This window comes from Haliotis cracherodii, unplaced genomic scaffold, assembly GCF_022045235.1.
Source record: "Haliotis cracherodii isolate W230 unplaced genomic scaffold, xgHalCrac1.p SCAF_13, whole genome shotgun sequence".
In the NCBI taxonomy this organism is placed as follows: domain Eukaryota; kingdom Metazoa; phylum Mollusca; class Gastropoda; order Lepetellida; family Haliotidae; genus Haliotis; species Haliotis cracherodii.
This window is the reverse complement of record NW_027266268.1, coordinates 27129201-27148905: the sequence shown is the minus strand read 5'-3', so window position 1 is coordinate 27148905 and position 19705 is coordinate 27129201. Positions and strand designations below refer to the sequence as shown.

At 40.8% G+C, this 19705-nt stretch overlaps 1 protein-coding gene and 1 pseudogene across 3 annotated transcripts in view; one reads left to right on the top strand and one right to left on the bottom strand.

Moving 5' to 3' along the window:
• Positions 1–15251, bottom strand: part of LOC139459808 (roquin-1-like) — a 35067-nt gene extending 19816 nt beyond the window's left edge. For 2 of the 3 annotated variants that reach the window (XM_071241494.1, XM_071241495.1), the window contains exons 1-10: positions 15080–15251; positions 9120–9519; positions 8396–8686; positions 6279–6454; positions 5973–6173; positions 4665–4797; positions 4309–4537; positions 3232–3423; positions 2432–2706; positions 1862–2163 (exon numbers count right to left, since the gene is read on the bottom strand). In XM_071241494.1, the coding sequence (XP_071097595.1) occupies positions 1862–2163; positions 2432–2706; positions 3232–3423; positions 4309–4537; positions 4665–4797; positions 5973–6173; positions 6279–6454; positions 8396–8686; positions 9120–9462 (2142 nt within the window). In that variant the 5' untranslated portion in view covers positions 9463–9519; positions 15080–15251. The remainder of the gene's footprint in view (positions 1–1861; positions 2164–2431; positions 2707–3231; positions 3424–4308; positions 4538–4664; positions 4798–5972; positions 6174–6278; positions 6455–8395; positions 8687–9119; positions 9520–15079) is intronic. The other variant, XM_071241496.1, reaches the window with a different exon arrangement.
• Positions 15252–16112: 861 nt separating this feature from the next.
• On the top strand, positions 16113–19129 carry LOC139459114 (uncharacterized; annotated as a pseudogene).
• The last annotated feature ends 576 nt before the right edge of the window (positions 19130–19705 follow it).

Here is a 19705-nt window from a genome sequence, read left to right as displayed (position 1 = left end):
TCAGGATATACATTCACATTTTGGTTTCTGAAAACACTACCATTAAAATTATATTTAGCAAGTGAGAGTTTTCATAAATGTGTGTCAACTGTGGTAAGAAACTTACATATACCAAAACTCAGCCTAAAAATTAAGAAGCCTGACTCAACACAATCAATCAGTTTGAATCCTTCAAGGGCTGCAATATACATGTTTGTACAGGTACCACATTCTAGTCCAGTCTCAAAATAGCTTGGTTTGAGCATCAACACTTCATTCTGCCAGAGACACTAAATACACCCACTTCAAATCCATTTCTAATCCTGCCTAGAAAGTTGCAGACACCTATTGATTAAATGATTGTTTTAGATCTTACAACTGAATTCAGGGCTCCATGAGGACAAGAGTCAGGTCAAATTACTAAGGCACCTGATGGTTTATTTCCACCACAATCAACAATACAGAAACAAATTTCTGCCATGGATCAAGGACATACTAGTCGGAACATGTTGCATGATGTTTGAATACCAGAAACTGAATAATCCTGCCATGTTTTAAACAATGATCCAAACTATTAGACAAATTTCCTGTCATTCTTTGACAACTGCAAGTCAAGGTATTAATGTCAGCATCTCTGTGAAGACACTCATCAACTCTGAACACACTACATAAGTATTCATCAAGACCTGCTAAGATTCAATTGTCCTGAGACAACATCATCATTCAAATACAAGATAGGTAGAGAAACACCTGTTCAATAATAAGCCAACATAAGTGTCCACTGACAGATACAGCATGGGCACTAAAACCCATTGATAGACATTCTTTAATACTAAAGCCATGTTTTGGAGTCCAAGAGATGATAATGAATAAATTATGAAGATGTATGAGTCAATCATATTTCAACATACTAGAAATTCAACTATGAATGTCAATATCATTTTCAATCAGAACTAGTTCCTGTTGAACATAATCATGTTAGGAAGTTTTGGGCTTGTATGTAGAAATTTGGTATGAGGTTTCCTGTAAAATAAATCCTTGAACAGGAGACAGCTAATACAATTTGCTGTCACATCACCAAATTAATTTCATCCTGTATATGACACAACTTTCTGAGCAATAAAACAGGATTTGACAAAACTATTAACAATGAGGACACTGACACAGTCTGTGCCAAAACTTTTGAGTCTACTAACCCGATCCTGTGTGTTAACAAGATATTTTCAGTAGATCTCAGTATTAATTTGTGGACTTTTATAAGCAAAGCTTACTAAATCGAAAGAAACTAGTATGCACTCCTTATCATGTTGATCTATTCAAGGATTTCTAGGAATCTACAGTGTTGTGTATCATATGAAAATCAAATGAAGGAACCAACAGAATGCAGGTGATGATGATAACTATACACAAATGAACAAGTAGATAACATTGGTAAGCTGAAGATAAAAATTACACCTTTACATGAAGCATAGGCTGTCATCCCACAGCTCACAGACAGGATTATAAGGTCATATTCCTTTGTAAATCTTTAAGATATCAAGTTTAGAAATAAAATAATTCCACAGGAATCCAATTCACTTCACATTAATATGCTTTTGTTTCTTCCAAACCATGGGAAAAGGTTCTCAAGTTTCTTTGACCTGTGGGATACAGCCCACTGTGTACATTATCATAATCCAGGGTGAAATTGGAAACAGCAGCAGTTCACGTTGAAAGCTATAATGCTAGATGTTTCACAACATTCCACTCAGTTTTTGAACACTGTCCTGCAGAGCGTTCAAGCATCCAAAAACCGAGTTGGAATAGAAAACCGTAAATATTGCAATATCAACGCCTATACTTACCATGAACAAACCAATCATAGGAAACTGTGACTCCTTACCTGGTATGGAGCTCCTGTCGATGGTGACTGGTATGGTGACGTTGGCACCCCTTGGTAGCACACTGGGTAGTCAAAGGATGAATAGCTCGGGGGCGTCATTGACGGCACCGGTGATCCGTAGGTGTTGTCATGCGGGCTGCAGTAGTGCTGTGGTGGTGTGGGAGGCTGATGGTCACACATGACGTATGGGTTGCCTGTAGGATCCTGCTGGGAGTAGTGCATTGTGGGATACTGTCCTTGAGGCACTCTCATTCTCTGGTGGCCACGGTGAGCAACGTGATATGGAGGATTTATCATCGGACCTGTCAAGAATTGTGAAATAGCATAGTTGTTATTAAACTGTTAACCACTAAAAAAACACACTTGCCTAAAATGACTCTTCTAAAAAAACACACACGCCTGCTTTAATTTTGCTCATTCATATCAGCAATTGGAGTGGTACCATAAACAGAATTGCATGTCCTATTCAAGGATCAAAGTATGTTTAATGTGTGAACATTCCAAGGACCCAAGGCTGAATCATAAAGAACTTTACATAAATGACTTCCACTGAATGACAAAACCACATACCTTCAGCTGATGGCATTTCATACGGTGACATTCGAGTAGCCCCCTGCGGCATACGTGTGTGGTAAAATGTTTCCTTGACAGCAGGCCCCGTTCCTAGACTGGGTTTCCGATAGTGGGCCGGTGTAGCCACACTGGGGGTGGGGTTGCCCCGGGGGATCCCACTGTTAGGTCCGAGAGGGGCAGGTGAGCGATCCGAAGGTGGGTGCTGTCTGGGGGACACTGACATAGTGTTGAGAGTCTGTGTCAAGGAGGCCACACTTGTTGATAACATGAGTCTGAAATAGATGATATTCATACCTTACTCTTCAATGGGATGAAGTCTGGGATTTAATATCTTAAGAGAAAAAGATATTTGACAATAGGAATAATATATTCACTAAATACTAGTGTGGATCAATGATGCAGAGGCATCTGAAATTTAAGTGCTGTTGAGACAAGTCAAAATAAGCAAAATCCCTTGCCTCAAACAGTTCACAGTAGCAGCTTTGCTTTGTGTTTACTTCATGTTCATCCAAAGAGGGAATTTTCAGGAGGACCTCTAAATGTCAACATGCACAGGAAAAGTTTGAAATGTTTCTACCAAACCTCAGCACAATATGAATATACTTTAGCTTTTCCTATATTTTTCAACCAGGTGAGAAATTTCTCTATTTTAGACAGAAAACCATGTAGGGAAAATTTCACTTATGACCTTCCACATAAAAGGGTGCTCCATAACCACAGGAAGAAGCAGCTTCAAGAACATTTAAAATGCAACAGCATTAAAATGAAAGGAAATCATATTGATATCGTTGACTCACTTGGGAGGCGTGTTCTCACTATGGATCTTCCCTATGCTGACATTTCCCGCAAGTTTTGAATAGGAAGCTAGTTTCTCGTTTGTGACTTTGGTCACCTGGTCCAGCTCTGCCTTCTCCTTTGGACTGAGGGCAGCAAATGTGGGCATCACCCCTGTCCCCTTCACACCAAGCTTCTTACTGCGGGCTCGGTATCTGCAAGTTGGAAAATATTATCAGCGAAATAAGAGACTTATGCAGCGAATAAAACATGCTCCAGCTCGCATATATCATATCATTTGTAGCTCTCACTGATGACTGACGAACTAGCAATGTTACCCTACTGATGAATACAGAGCTCCAGATAAGCTGCGTATCTGCGTCAAATACACATCAGAAATGCAGAAATACGCAGTAAAATAAAATCCAAGCGTATCACATACACAACAAACATTACAGATAAACTACAAAAAAAAAACTTGTGGGTATCATCAATTATTGTGAAGTAACCCTGCGTATTCAATTAGTAAATCAGCAACTTATTTTGAAATTATAAACGGACATTCCGTCAACCTTGCCAAACTCCACGATGACAGTTACTTCCATTCATTTGCCATCACACTTTCTTGTGGAAGTATCATGGTATTTTTGAGTCCTATAAAGCTCTCGTACCCACACGACACCAGTTTGCAGGGACTAGATGAAGTGTTTTTAAATATTTAACTTAAATACCCACATGTGTAAAAACTAGTGGTTAACAGAAATTTGAATACCCAGATAGAACTACTGATACCCAATGATTTTAAAATGCATGGGTAAAATACCCACAACACCAAAAGCTTATCTGGAGCTCTGTGAATATTACTTGTCCTGCCTTCCACTGCACTAAGAGTGGAATGTTAGGGTTGAGACAGATGCCATGATTAAATATTATAATAGTTGATTGAATATTGGGGTACTTTGTCTTTGCAGCAAGCGTAATGATTTAAGACAGTATTTGGCACTCAAATTTGAAAAAGGAGCTTACTGCCAAATCTACAAATAAAGAAAGACAGGTAGTAGCACGAGGTGCATTGTGAGATGGGGCCAGGAAAGTCTTACTTCTCAAGTTCCTCCTGTGAGTGCGCAAAGGTGCATGAGTTTCCTCGTGGACACATGCCATTGTGTGTCTGGTCACGGCACATGCTTGTCTTGTAGCGAGCATTTTGTAGAGGAAGCAGCTCGTTCTTCTTCTGGCTGAAGTTGGTGAAGAAATCGATGAGCGCCTGCACCACAGTGCGGAGGGCCTTCAACACGGCTTCCAGGTTCTCCCATGACGGGGGCGGAGCCTCTGTACATCACACACAAAAACATACTTTAGCTACTGGGCGTAACATCCTACCTGGATGGGGGACTACAGGTACTGAGAGCAGAAACATGCTTTGGTTAGGGTTTACAGGTACAGAGAGAGTAATTACCTGGGTTGGGATCAATATTAGCCAGGAACTCCAGGTGAGGTCGGAGACGCTGCAGGTTACACGGGTCACCGGTTCTCTGGAGGGCAATGGCCAGTTCACTGATACTCTGCGAGAAAGACTGGGGAGTCTGGAGCTGGACACAGAAAAAATCAGAATCCAATCAGAATACAGAACAAACACTATCTTGATCTAATAAAAGTTGGCTGCTGTTTCAGCATCTTCAAAGTAAATGTCAATTCCACTGAATGTTTTGGACAAATTACAAAATTTCTCACTACCCAATTATAAATGCCCATACAGTACCATTGTATTTGATGTAATTTTGAAATGTGTCGATACAAGATGGTGGCAGGGAACAAATCATGACTATTTTCAAAGTTGGGATTATTGTTTCATTGACTTTTTTCAATGAAATAGTGTAAAACTATTCATTAAAGAATCTTCTATCCTCATTATTATCAGTGAAAGACAAGTCACCTCTACAAAGCCATAAAATTAGTCATAACAATAACGTGAACTGGAAAATTTGGAATGGTGGATAAGGATGATGGATATATAGATGGAAGAATGACGATGGATAAAAATGATGCATGGGTGGATAAGAATGAAGGATGGGTAGATGAGAATGATGGATTGAAGCATGGGTAGATGATAATTACACATGAGTAGACGATAATGACAGATAAGTTGAGTGAGTGAGCGAGTTGGGTTTAACACCGCTTTCAACAGCATTCCAGTTATATCACGGCGTGTCAGCTTAATGTGTGAGGAATGCCCGAAGTGATGCAGGTCTTAGAAGTTTACCACTTCGGTGAAACCCACAATCACTGGTATGGTGATGACAAACCTAGAAACATAATCAGGGCGAACCAGGATTCGAACCCACAATCATAGGTTTCGGCACCTCAGACGACTGGGCCACCCGTATCCCCCAGATAAGTGGATGAGAATGATGGATGGATAGTTGGGTTGATAAGAGAGAGTGAGTAAATGAGTGAGTGAGTAAGTAGAAAGTGCTATCCCAAATAAAGTGAGTGAGTGAGTATGGTTTTACGCCACTTTCATTAATATTCCAGCAATATCCCGGCAGGGGACACCACAAATGGGTTTCACACATTGTACCCATGTGGGGATAAAACCCTGGTCTTCAGCGTGGCAAGCAGGACATGATGGAAGGATTGATGAAAAGAGAATGATGGATGGACAAGAATGAAGGAAGGATGGACGAGAACAATGGATGGATGGATAAGAATGATGGATGGATGGACGAGAATGATGGATGGGAAGATGAATGAATGAATGACTAACCTTGTCAATTATGGACTGCATGTGGGATTTGTGGCCTGTGTCTCCATATAACAGAGATGACCACTGTTCCGGGGAAATCCTAAGTCCTGCCTCCATAGCAATCTGGACAATCTGTGAGTCATGTTCCCGTCGTAGTGCCTCATAGGTACGGAACTCCTCCTTCAGCTGCATCAGCGATGACTCTTCTTCTCTCTTTGTAACCTAAAGATGGTACAAATAAATAATAGAGACAAAATAAAGGGAACACAGGTTGCAGATGTTTTACTTTGCCAAGTCGTGCAAACAAAAACAAGAAACCATTATTACCTTAAAACAGGAAGCTCTGTAGAGAAGTTGTACAACATGTCCGATAGCAGTCTTGGAGGCTTGAGGATAACTGTCTTCTAACTGTTGCACCACAAACAGCACCAGCACCTTCCTTGACAGCGATGACGCATCCTCCAACACCAGCAGGATCAGCTTCAGCACCTCCTCTTGCATAGCTGACAACATCACGCAGAGACTCAGACAACAGGTAAGTCTGGGGTCTTGTGTCAAATAAACCGATTGACAAAAGCATGCCCATTAACTTAGGGTTCAGAAAGATTAAGTGAGGTATGATTAATAATTACCCCACACCCAATTTCTCTGTTAGAACTTATTATGTCGATGGAGGTAAAGTCCTTATATACAAAGATCACTCATCAAGTTCCCATTAAGAGACCATTAATTATTACTACAACATTTACTTCAAAACGAGCTGAAGAAAAAAACATGGAACCTTTTAACCAATATATATCAGACATATACATGACATAGCATAACAACATCTAATGATTCCACGTGTATGTAATAAAAGAATAATCATATTGTAAAGCAGTATGTAGAGTGAGTGAGTTAATATTTAACGTCACATCGGCAATATTTTAGCCATATCGTGACGAGGGCAGTATGCATGAATATAGGTTGTTTTTAAGCCAAAGTGTTTCAACGGTGGACCAGTATTTAAATTTGAGGGTATTAATGCTAAGAAATGGGTAACTTCGTATGCCATAGTAATTAGGAGTAATGATACAGAGTGAGTGAGTGAGTATGGTTTTACACCGCTTTTAGCAACCTTCCAGCAATATCACGGTGGGGGACACCAGAAATAGGCTTCACACATTGTACCCATGTTGGGAATCGAACCCGGGTCTTCGGCGTGAAGAGCGAACGCTTTAACCACTAGGCCAAGATATGGTATGTATCCTAATACACTGGTCAGTATAAGATACATATCTTGCTACGCCAGAATAACTACACTGACATCATTACATCAATCAGTGATAGGCATAGACCTTAACACAACACAAACCCTTCATGTCAAAACACACTGATAGTACTTAGCAAACATCCTGTATACTTGGACAACCTATTATCTGTGTACAGTAAACTACGGTTATAACAAACTCAAAAGGGCCACTAATTTTAGTTGGTAATACAGTAACCGTAGTTTGTTATTGCTGTATATACATCATATACAGTCAAGTCCCGTTAATCCGACACTGTTGGTTGCATATGATTATGTCAGATAAACGAGTATGTCGGATAAACGAAATTAGGTAGTATCAACATTCGTGATCGAAAATCGGACAACTACACGATAGATAACAATTCAAACACGTTGTCATAAAAAGAGAGGAAAAAGGCATTATATATATATATATATATATTTTCTAATCATGCAACCTCTTAAGTTTAACACAATATATGACTGATTCAAAATACGTTTTAAAGCATAGTCTGGAATGGAAGTCGCCAATTTGAAACTAGTGCCGCAATGCTTAAGAAAGCTGATTTCCTAGTGGCTAATGTTGACTTCCTGTTAGTAATTTCATTGGTTGGTCAAAGTTCGTGAAAGGTCGTTCTGAAGTGACCTGTAATGGGATGTCCTCAGCGGTAGCGAGAACTTGTATCCGATTTTAAGAGATTGAGGTAATCTACAAGACATGTGATTAATCCTGTTTTGTTTATTTAAAGCAGTAACTGTTTATTGTTAAGCAAGTTTATCTCTGCAGTCGTTGAAATATGCAGCTACTCGACGACTCATCTCGCATCAAAACATGTGGCTGTGTACTCGGGGCAGATGACCACTGTCGGATTAACGAGACTGATTAATGAGTGATTTTGGATATTCATTGCAAATTCATTGATTCGGAGTCAGAGTGCCAGACTGTCGGATTAAGGTGATTTAATCGGTTCCCATCATTAGTGTCGGATTAACGAGTGTCGGATTAATGAGACCTGACTGTATACAACAAATGGCCGGGACTAAAAAATAAGTTTGTTATATTGGTCAGTTCTTCATAAGAGTGTTCGTTATCAACGTAGTTTACTGTATAACTAACTGACCTTCTGGGTGAAGTAATTCCTTGTTTTTCACTAAAATATATGTTTTAACTTACCTGGTCCGAGGAACTGACATCCTCGAGCCCGCACGGCCGCCCACAGGTTGGCGGAGAGCTGGTGTGGGTTCTGGTGCTGCAGGATCAGCTCTGTGACTGTGCGCTCCCCTAGTGACCGTGCCGCCCGCATAGCACGGGATCGCCCCTCCTCCTCGATCAGCTGACAGTTGACCAAGGACACCAGTTTGCGCTGCATCGGTCGACTCAGAGTACTGCTGCTGAGAAGGTGCCCTCCTTTCCCATTATCTTCATCATCCAGGGCGCCATCACACTTGAGGTCAGCCGAGTCTGCTGGAAATTAAGTACTTCATTTACATACAAGGAACAAAGGAAATCAGTGCAACCTGTTCTGATAAGTTTCTTTTTGAACAACAAAGGAAGAACACAGCTTTATAATAACACTCATTTCAAACTTCAATTACTTAACCTTGACGTTAACAATAGCATATTTCACTATCATTATGAGCAGACTTTACGTTGCATCAGCCTAATCTGATACAACATGTACAATGCTAAAGACAATTTGCCATTTGTGAAACCTACAAGCATGGGTATTGTGCTGACAAAACAAGAATCATAAATTTGGAAAGATATTTTGAGCACCTCTGCATTGTAACATGTGTGCTAATATTATATATTATCTGGGGTGTGTTATGACCAGTTATTATACCTATTCTCAGTTATTGGTAATCATACATATTTCAACAATATTCAGCAACCTTACCTGATTTCAGATACACAGCCAGATCTTCAATACATTTCTGGGCAGATTCATAGTACTGGAGGTCTTCCGAGTTGATCAGACTCTCTTCCGTATCACGCACTTCCTCCGGGATAGCTGCACCCACTAGCTGCAGTAGCGCATAGTTCACTGGAAACTCATCCACATTGCGAGTGATGGCACTCTGGTCAAAGGGACACTTGCCATGCTGAAGTTTGATGAGGCAGGTCTTGCAGACAGTGTGACCACAGCCCATACTGATGGGGCGGTGAAGCCGCTCATCGAACATGCTGAAGCAGACATGGCAGGACAGGAACTCTGTCCATGGTGGTCCTTGTACTGGCATTGTTGTTGTTGTTGTTATTGTTGGTGTTGAATGTTGAGGTCAAAACTGACCAATAACCTGTAACGTAGTACAGGGATTAAAAATATTTGTGAATGTGGTGTTTGACTTTCAGAAAAAAAGTATTGTCAAGAGATCTTTGTCACGTGAACCATAATCATGCTAATGTTAACCAGAGTATCACAAGTAGAGAAGCTCACCTATATTCAGTGATGTATGATTTAAGGGGTGTGCCAAACTAGGTATTTTATATAAAAGAAAATAGTACCCAACATGCCCAATAAATGGATATTTTTTTAAATATTTTAACTTCTCAGAACATGTGAGATGCCCTTTTTGAATGGCCCATTGTAGCATATGCCGACAATAGAAACTGAATAATGACAGCTATATCACATTTCCTTGATGTTTGTTGTATAACACCTCACTCAGCAATATTCCAGCTATTTGATGGCGGTCTGTAAATAATCATGTCTGGACCAGACAATCCAGGGATTGACATCATGAGCATCGATCCACGCTATTGGGATACAATGACAAGCATCAACCAAGTCAGCCTCTTACGACAAACATAGTCACCCTTTATGGCAAGAATGGGTTGCTGAAGACCTTTTCATGTAAACACACAATTACTGATGAATTCATAATATTGGCAGTGTTCAAAATTAAGAACAAAACATGTTCATTTTGATAATGTTGGACAAACTAACAATTGAGAAGGTTCTGAGTTTAATAGACGATATATCACTCATTAACTTAATGAACTTAATGAGGCCTTTTTGAATTAAAAGAAACATATTTTAATATCATGATTATAGTAAAGTTGATACCTGATCGAGTTTATATAACGATGTTCATGCCACAGTACATTCAATTGTAATGAGGTTCCATTGTAGCAATAACTGAAACTATAAATTCAATTGTATCATGCTGATGAATTAAATGCGAAAAATGCAAGTGGTCTTTGTTCGCATTAATGAAGCTTTGCATTTATCACACTCTGAATCGCGGAAATACCAACTTGAATATATACACAAACACTGTTTATTGAGCAGTAGTTGTAACAAGTATATAACAATGTCATAACAATGGGCATCCGGTGAGTAATCACTGCTGGGGTCAAAGAGTCCTACCCACAAGGCAAACTAGGCAGCATTGACATCCAAACATCAACTGTTTTATAGATTCCTTATTATTCATGTTTAGCATCGTGCTGACAACAACCACTCAGAAAAACAACAAAATTATGCAATTATTCAACATTAAGAAATGCCAGGCCTGACCGAAAATGAGCGTCTGCGAGCCATTGCTTGAAGCAGGATCGAGTCACCGTGATGTTTCAAGACAATTTAGCGTCCACAGAAACACCATTTGGTTGACAACAGACGAATGCAGTCAGAGACCATCCTCGGAGTGGCAGGCCATGCGTAACCAATAATCGACAAGATAACTGGATTCGAACAATACACCTACGAAATCGATTCCAGCCGGCAACAGTGACTGCAAGAAGCATCCCTGGCCTTCGACTAATATCTTCACAAACTGTACATCGTCACCTCAGATGTGCAGGGATTGTCGCCAGAAGACCCGCCAGACGTCCCATTTGGACAGGAAACCACTGTCAAGCGCGTCTACAGTGGTGCAGACAGCGTCTACGCTGGACAGCCATGCAGCGATGGACAGATTCGAGTGTACCGATGTCGAGGTGAACGTTACATCAATCACTGCGTCATGGAAGAAGATCGTTCGGGGGTGGCAGCGTTATGGTATGGGATGGGATTACAGCAAGACAAAGGACCTGTTTGATAGTGGTAGAGGAAAATCTCAATGGACAGCGCTACCACAACGAGATCATTGGCCCTGTTGTTCTACCGTTTTTGCATCGTCAATGCCCAGGCATTACCTTTCAACATGCCAACGCCTAGCCTCATATTGCTCGACTTGTTCAGGATTCTCTTCAACAAAACAACGTGAATGTCATCCCCTGGCCGGCTCGCTCCCCTGATCTCTCACCAATCAAGCACATGTGGGATGAGATGGATTGGCGCCTTGAACGTCAACCACATGTGCCACTGACACTCCAGGAACTTAGAAACATGCTCCAGCAGATATCCTACAGGACTTTGTGCAACGCCTGGTCCATTCCATGAGACGAAGATGTGTTGTTGCATCGCAACCAGAGGTGGACACACATGCTATTGATTTGTAAATTGACATTTTGGCATGTTCATGTTTTTTTATGAAATCACACATTTTTTTAAGTCAGTATGGCAAATTAAACCATTTGAACACTTACAGGAGTCTTTTATCTGTTACAACCGAAATTGTTTCGGATTTGGCAAAAAACATAACTTTGCATTCAATCTTATTCAATGTCACAGGAACTTTTGTTGTTCAGTATATTTAATAAGTTAAAATGACTCATGATTACCAATTAGTTCAGCAACATGTTAATGAAATATTTTAACTGGCCTACATCATGTGGATGTGTTTTCTGAATTGACAACATGCACTTCAAAATTGTCTTAAAATTAGAAAATGATATGGGCGAGTTAGACAAGTGGATACTACAGTGTACATTGTAAACCACTGATGTCTGCAAACACTACATAAAATATCTGGGTCAAAATGGCCGAGACTGTCATGCTTCACTTAGTGAGTGAGTTGGGTTTAACGCCGCTTTTAACAGTATTCCAGTCATATCGCGGCGTGTCAGCTTAATGTGGGAGGAAAGCCCGAAGTGATGCAGGTCACAGACGTTTACCCCTTCGGTGAAACCCACGAGCACGGGTATGGTGCTGACAAACCTAGAAACATAACTGGGGCGAACCGGGAGTCGAACCCACAATCATAGGTTTCTGGCATGCCCAAGGGACGCAACTCTGCACAGCGAATCGCGGCGCCTTAGACGACTGGGCCACCCGTGCCCCCCCCATGCTTCACTTAAGACAGATAAGGTAATACAAATGATGCACAGTGTTTGTTACACCCCACTGATGCTAATAGAATGAAATCTTCCAAACTTCACAAAACAATAGAGAGACATCTGCGCAAAGTATGACTCCCAAACTAACTAAATTTAAAGACCTGTTTTGTATTTCGAACTCAATCAGCCTGTCAACTGATCAGCTTGACATGCATATGACATCCACATATAGAATACAGCATTTTGATTCCATACATAGGAAACTTTCTATTATATTTTATTGTCTGTCACAATCTTCTGAGTGTGGAAGTTGATCTTGTCCTTATCATCAATTATTTTCGTAAGTAAACACACTGTGGTTTCAATTTCAGTTGAATTTGCAATCGAACGCAGTGTGTGAGGTTTTAAATGTTATATTTAAAGTGGTTAAACTACAGGTAACCTATCCCTACAAAGTATGATTGTCCCCATTCCACCAAAGATATGGAGTAAAGCAGCATTAGGTTTAGTCCACTGTTCAGAATGGGTTGAAGCACAGATAACAGCCCTTACACAAAGAATGGCACTTTATATGTTCAAATATTATTTGTTTACAACAATATAAACACACACACAATGCCATTTGGAAAGTGTTATCTCAAATATAGTGAGTGAGTGAGTATGGTTTTACGCCACTTTTAGCAATATTCCAGCAACATCCGGCGGGGGACACCAGAAATGGGCTTCACACATTGTACCCATGTCGGGAATCGAATCCAGGTCTTTGGCTATCACAAATATAACATTTATTATATTTTACCACTTCCTAAATGGCATTGTGTTTAAAGCTTTCGGCAATGGAAGCTGTGGCAATTTACAGAGCCTGTGGTCTAACTACCAGTTGTCGGGCTTTCATTTGTGTGGAAGCCTTGGCGGCAAAGTGGGTTAGATTGCTGACTATGTGTGCTGGCGATAGGTGCCTTACTCTGGCAGTGTCTGATCGAATCCCAGATTGGGAAGTACAAGAATCTGTATTTCACTAAGAAAGAGTTCTCTCAAATATAAGATTTGTTGCACAATAATTTACTTGCATACATGGCAGGCACAGAAAGTGTGTAACACAGCTACTTTGTAAGCCAACATGAAGTGGACACCTTAAAGTAGATAAAGCAAGACCAGCAAAAGCCAAAATACTTCAACCTACTCTGTTGTCCCTGCAGCTTGAAATACACTCTCCTTGTCAATTTCTATCGTGATTTCTGCCCAAAATGTATTTACACATACTGCAACTGTGCAATAAGTAACCTTAAATGTACATATCATGATTTCAAAGTGTCTACTATACAATAACCGTTAAAGTAGAATTTATCCTAAAGTAATAGATTCTGTGGTGATGCGGCTGTCATTATGTCAAACCAGTTGTTTCAATCAGAGGTGGCTATTGTCGTTTTAATCATTGCCGGTCAGCATTTTGTTCATTGTTCCATCTCTAAGACGGAGGTCTGTAAATAATCAAGTCTGGACCAAGCCATCCAGTGATTGACATCATGAGCATCGACCTATGCATTTGTGACACAAGGATATGCATCAACCAACTCTGCAAGCCTGACCACTGATCCTGTTAGCATGGTTAGTCGCATCTTTCGACAAGCATGGGTTGCTGAGACCAATTCTAACCCAGATCTTCACGGGCCATAGTCATCAATACTGAACAGGTTACAATATTCCCATTCTTTATAATCAAAACGCTTGTCTTAGGCTACACTGTAGACAACAAATATTTTGCTGGTAGAATGAGTCACAGTAACTGCAACAGCCATTACTACAACATGTTCATCCAAGTGCCCACCACTACTCTCTCATCCTATATATTCAAGCCATTAGCAGCGGTAGGCACATCTACTGGTCTAGGCCTAGTCCATTAGTGCCAGACTAGTGAAATATGGAAGTTGTTTCCTCCTAAAATGTAGTCACTTAACATAACCAGTAGGGTTGGGACGAGTCCAAATTTACTACCCAGGTACCCTTCACCCTATTACCTGACGACTCTACCCGGGTACGCGTTGTAGATATTTAGAGATAGATACAAACTGTCCAATTTGGAAAAGTTTGACAGTAGCCCTGGCAAAATGAATTTAGATCCATGTGTAAAACGATCTGGTCATGCATACACTGAAGTTTACTGCATGGAGTTTTATCTTTATTCAAACATATAAAAGTCGGAAGGAATGGGTGCATTGTCAGAAAGAAATGGGAACATTAGTGACTTGTAGTGTAACCATAGAGTTTTAGATAATTTTTGTCATTAAACAATATATCACGTGACTAATCACGAGTCCGGGTAGTCCTTTGGGTACCCGAGTCCTACTCTGGACCCACCCGACCCAAGTACCCGAGTTACCCGTCCCAGCCCTAATAACCAGCTAATAACCACTAACTAAGCCTAACTAATGAGCAGCGGACGAGTCGGATCTGACCCCTTCAGTATTTTTAGCAACCATTTTGTGGATCTAACGCTTATTCTTCTCGAGCATGACAATTCCATCAAACAACGCAACTGGAAGACATGTCTGACCATGATGACAATCATTTCTGATAACATTTTTTTCGCCAGACGATAAAACGAGCAAAAGGCCAAGCGTTAGTTACAAAGTATTTGAGTTAGTAAACAAGTCTTATCAGTGCAAATGCAAAACGAAATGATATTCAACTTGCCTGCAATCTCATCGTATCGATGAACGAATACTTCCAAACAGTCTCCAAAGTGAAGCTGTCTGAAATAAATTTGTGCTAGGAATCGTGAATTTCACAGAAATCAACTCATCCTAGACTTTTCGGTGAAAATGACGAGCGCTTGCACAGCACTTCGTCTTCCGTCCAGCTTGGATGTACTTCTTTACATGGCCAAGAAATGCTTTCGTCCATAAACAATGAAGCTAAACGTGTTTGGGGCCTCACAAATAGAGTGAGTTGGGCTTTACGCCACTTTGAGCAGTATTTCAGTTGATTAGGGAGGCAAGCCCGGAGTGATGCAGGTCTTATACATTAACATTAACGGTAAGTGAAATCCACGAGTACGGACATGCTGACAAACCTAGAATCAGGAATGTCCCGAATCGTCACGAAATGGAAATATTTTGTGTTCGTAGATATCCGTATGATATATTGATCGACCCGCCGTCTATTAGAGGCCCGGCTGCTTGTCGTAAGAGGCCACTATATAACGGGATCGGGTGGTCAGGCTCGCTAACTTGGTTGAAACATGTCATCCATCCCAATTGCGTGGATCGATGCTCATATCAATCACTGGATTGTCTGGTCCAGACTCGATTTTTTACAGACCTCCGTCATATAGCTGGAATATTGCTGAGTGCGTCGTAAAACAACAAACCAATCAACCAAGCTTGTAATAATTATGAAAAATAACATATAGCTAGAAAATAATTACATAAACCTCTCTTAAATCTAAATATTGACACATGTAGCTTATCTTCCAGTCAGTAACTGCTCAGAGGCGCTTCTGTTTCCCCCCGATCAAACGATCTGTATACGCTCATTGTCGTCTCTCTGAACTCCCTGGGAAGCATAGAATCCAAGCTGTATACTCATATGCTGCTGAGATTTAACATTACAGGTTCGCTCCTATCGTTTTATTTCGATTTTGACAGTCCTGTGCCATTCACGGAAATTCAAAAAAGTCAACCGCCGAATTTGTGAGGACGCCCGACACTGTCATCGTGCAGATAAGAGAAGAGGTGAAGACACAACCAGCACGAGATGTGTACAATAAGCACCTGCAGCGGGGAGAAAAATTAGCTGCAAGAGATCTGAAACAAGTACAAAATATAAAACAGTCAGTGAGAAAAGACAAGGGTACCAAGCGACAGAACACCGCAGACGACCTCATCAGCATCATTAACGCGATTCGGGGGCACGGGTGGCCCAGTCGTTTGAGGCGCCGCGATTCGCTGTGCAGAGTTGCGTCCCCTGGGCACTCCCGAAGCCTATGATTGTGGGTTCGAATCCCGGTTCGTCCCGATTATGTTTCTGGGTTTGTCAGAAACCATACCCGTACTCGTAGGTCTCACCGAAGTGGTTAACGTCTGAGATCTGCATCACTTCGGGCTTTCCTCCCATGACATGCCGCGATATAACTGGAATAATGTTAAAGCAGCGTTAAACCCAACTCACTCACTCATTAACACGATTCACAACAACGAGTTCATTATTCAGTGTAAAGGAAAACCGCCTTCAGTAATTTTATACACACAGGATCAAATTCAGGAATTAAAACAGTTCTGTACAAGTGCCTCAGAAAAAAACAGTTGACGTTCAATTTAGGGGCATGTTTTGTGACTTTATAAGTGTTTCAACACCCGAAACTTAAACAGAAAAGGTACAGAGGCCCATCCAATAAAGCTAGGTCCCTTTACCTTCACTGGGATGTGTCATACCTAACATATCACAGATTCTTTTCATATACCCAGGCACTTCTAGATTCAAATCTTGTGGTGGTGGTGGGGGGGGGGGGGGGGGGGGGTTGAACACAAGGAAACCAACTGGTAATTGAATCTGATGAAGAAAGGGGCTTGATTCAGGCCATCCGAAACTGTTTCCCCACTTCCACACACAGTTTATGTGAACGGCACACAGAGCAAAATATATAAAGATATATAAAGACACAATCGACGTCAGGTTGCCGCTTCAGGTTAGCAGATACGACTCATTCATCAGAATGTTTTTGGACCCTCCGGACTGGTGAATAACAAGGACTCCTATCAGTTCGAACTGAATCAAATGGAACTAGAAGACCTTGTTTCAACAACTTTCCCGATTCCTATTTTTACCTTTCTAAAGTCATTAAAACTATAAAAACTGACATGTTCCTGCCTTCAGGAGAAAGACCAAAAGCAGTTCTGTTACACTGGACTTACAATGCCTGTGAGAACATGAACAAAATCATCAAATTATGTACCAGCTCGAAATCTTTAAAAATTCCGGATTTAATAGACAAACTTCACACAATTGTACAAATCCAGTATGCTGACATGCGACGTGCCCTCTCTAGCCAAGGCAACTATCAACTGACACCGTGGATGGCAGGCTTTAAAGTGTCTAATGCCTGCTGGACATCAACAAGCCAACAGGAGAAAGACAGACATTTTCGAAAGTTCCTGCCTGGCCCTAGATGTCAACAAAGCAATACTGTTTCGTCAGATGGTCGCCTCAACATTTCCAAGACACCACAGACAGCCCGAAAGCCAGGACAACGAAAGAGGATTGAAACCTCAAAGACGTTCACTCTAAGAAAGTAGTATTTCCACAAAATACATTCATTTACTGTAGGGAAGAAGGTCAGATAGATATGATGAACATTAATTATTAATTATTAATTATCTTATATATTGTAAATAAGTACGCGGGTTAGAATTGGTCTTCAGCAACCCATGCTTGCCGTCAGAGGCGACTAACAGGATCGGGTGGCCAGGAACGCTGATGTTGATGCATGTTGGGTAGATTGATGCTCATGATGTCAATCACTGGACTGTCTGGTCCAGACATGATTATTTAGAGACCGCCGTCATATTGCTGAGTGCGGAAAAAACAATAATCAAACAAAACTTAACATACGACCCGTGAGGATTCGGGTTAGAATTAGTCTTCAGAAACTGATGCTTGTCGTAAGAGGCGATTTTGCTTGTCGCAAGAGGCAACTAACGTGATTGGTTGATGAATTGCGTAGATCGATGCTTATGATGTCAATCACTGGGTTGTCTGGTCCAGAGTCAGTTATTTACGAACCGCCCTCATATAGCTGGAATATTGCTGGGTGCGGCGTTAAACAACAAACAAACACACAATATAAATCTCTGCATACAGCAGAGTCTATTGTACGATTCCGACTTTATCACGAGCATGTGTTTATGAATCATTATCAAATACTAATGATCAATACCAGGTGTTCGCATCCTGTCCCACCGTTGGCACCCGTCACAAACACGTGCAAAGGCAAGTCAATTGTTCACATGAATAAATAAACACGGGAACATATGGTACAAGTCAAAATAGGAATTTGCATCGGACATCATTTTTGTCACTGATGCGTCAAATTTGGAAATGTCCTCCAAATGTCTACCAAAATTCTTTTTGAAAGCTTTACTGAGGCCTTGAATGTTGTAACCTTGATAAAACAATTTCTGAGCAAGAGTCGTATGACGCTTTTTGAAATATCGATTGAAAGAGCATGCTCGATTTTATCTCAAAATTTGTGAAATGTAAACTCCAAAGGCTGAAGCTGCTGGAATATTGTTCGATATGATGGGAAAGACGGCAATTGAAAAGTTGTCATGCAGTCTTGTAGAGAGTGTTTTGTCACTCTGAACCTGAGAAAACCTAGACTTGCTATATTAACGATATTGCATTTCAGAAATGACTGGGCGAAAGGAAAATTCATATGGTTCAGGGACTGTGAGACAGACAGTAGAGCTCCATTCATATAGATTTATAACTAGAAGCGCTGTAATGAAGTATGTCCGTAAGATCCAGAATTTTCCGGCTACTGCCTTCCTGTACTGGTTCTAAGCGAACTATTCAAGTAAACAATTCGACATCAAAAATGTTTTGAGCAAGGTCGTCAGTAACAATGCTAATAAAAAATGTCCATTACATAATTTAATTGAAAAAAACTGACTGTTTTTTGCTCATGTCTGTCGTGTTGTTTTTTTCGATCTTGTCAGTGGGTTTTGTGACGTTCTTGTGCTTTCTCTGCAGATAAAGATCCCACTCGCTGCTCTGTTTTGTCGCCGCTTTTGTTTTAGAAATACAACTACAAAGAAGAAAAGTGCGTACGACCTCTTCAGTGAATGTGCATTATCGTAAATGAAATGTGTATTATTTTACATGAATCGATGAATCGTTACGGGGCCAAGACACCAACGATTCTGTCACATGCGTTTGTGTTCCTCAAATGAAAATACAGTTTAGGACACAAGGGTTAAAATAATAATGGTAAGACTTCCGTCCGTATCCCCCACAGAAAGAAAAGTAAAAGCATTGCGCACAATGCATACATAGATCTATATAACTTTTGGGGGAGGGGGAAGTATGGTGGAAGATTTTCCCATTCTGATGAGTGGGTTCAAACCATGGGACCATGAAGATACGGGGTAGAATAGATCTTCAGCTACCCATGTGTGTCCTAAAAGGCGACTATGTTTGTCGTAAGAGGCGAGATCGGGTGGTCAGGCTCGCTGACTTGGTTGATGCATGCCACATCATGTCCCAATTGCGTTGATCGATGCTCATGATGTCAATCACTGGATTGCCTGGTCTAGACTTGAT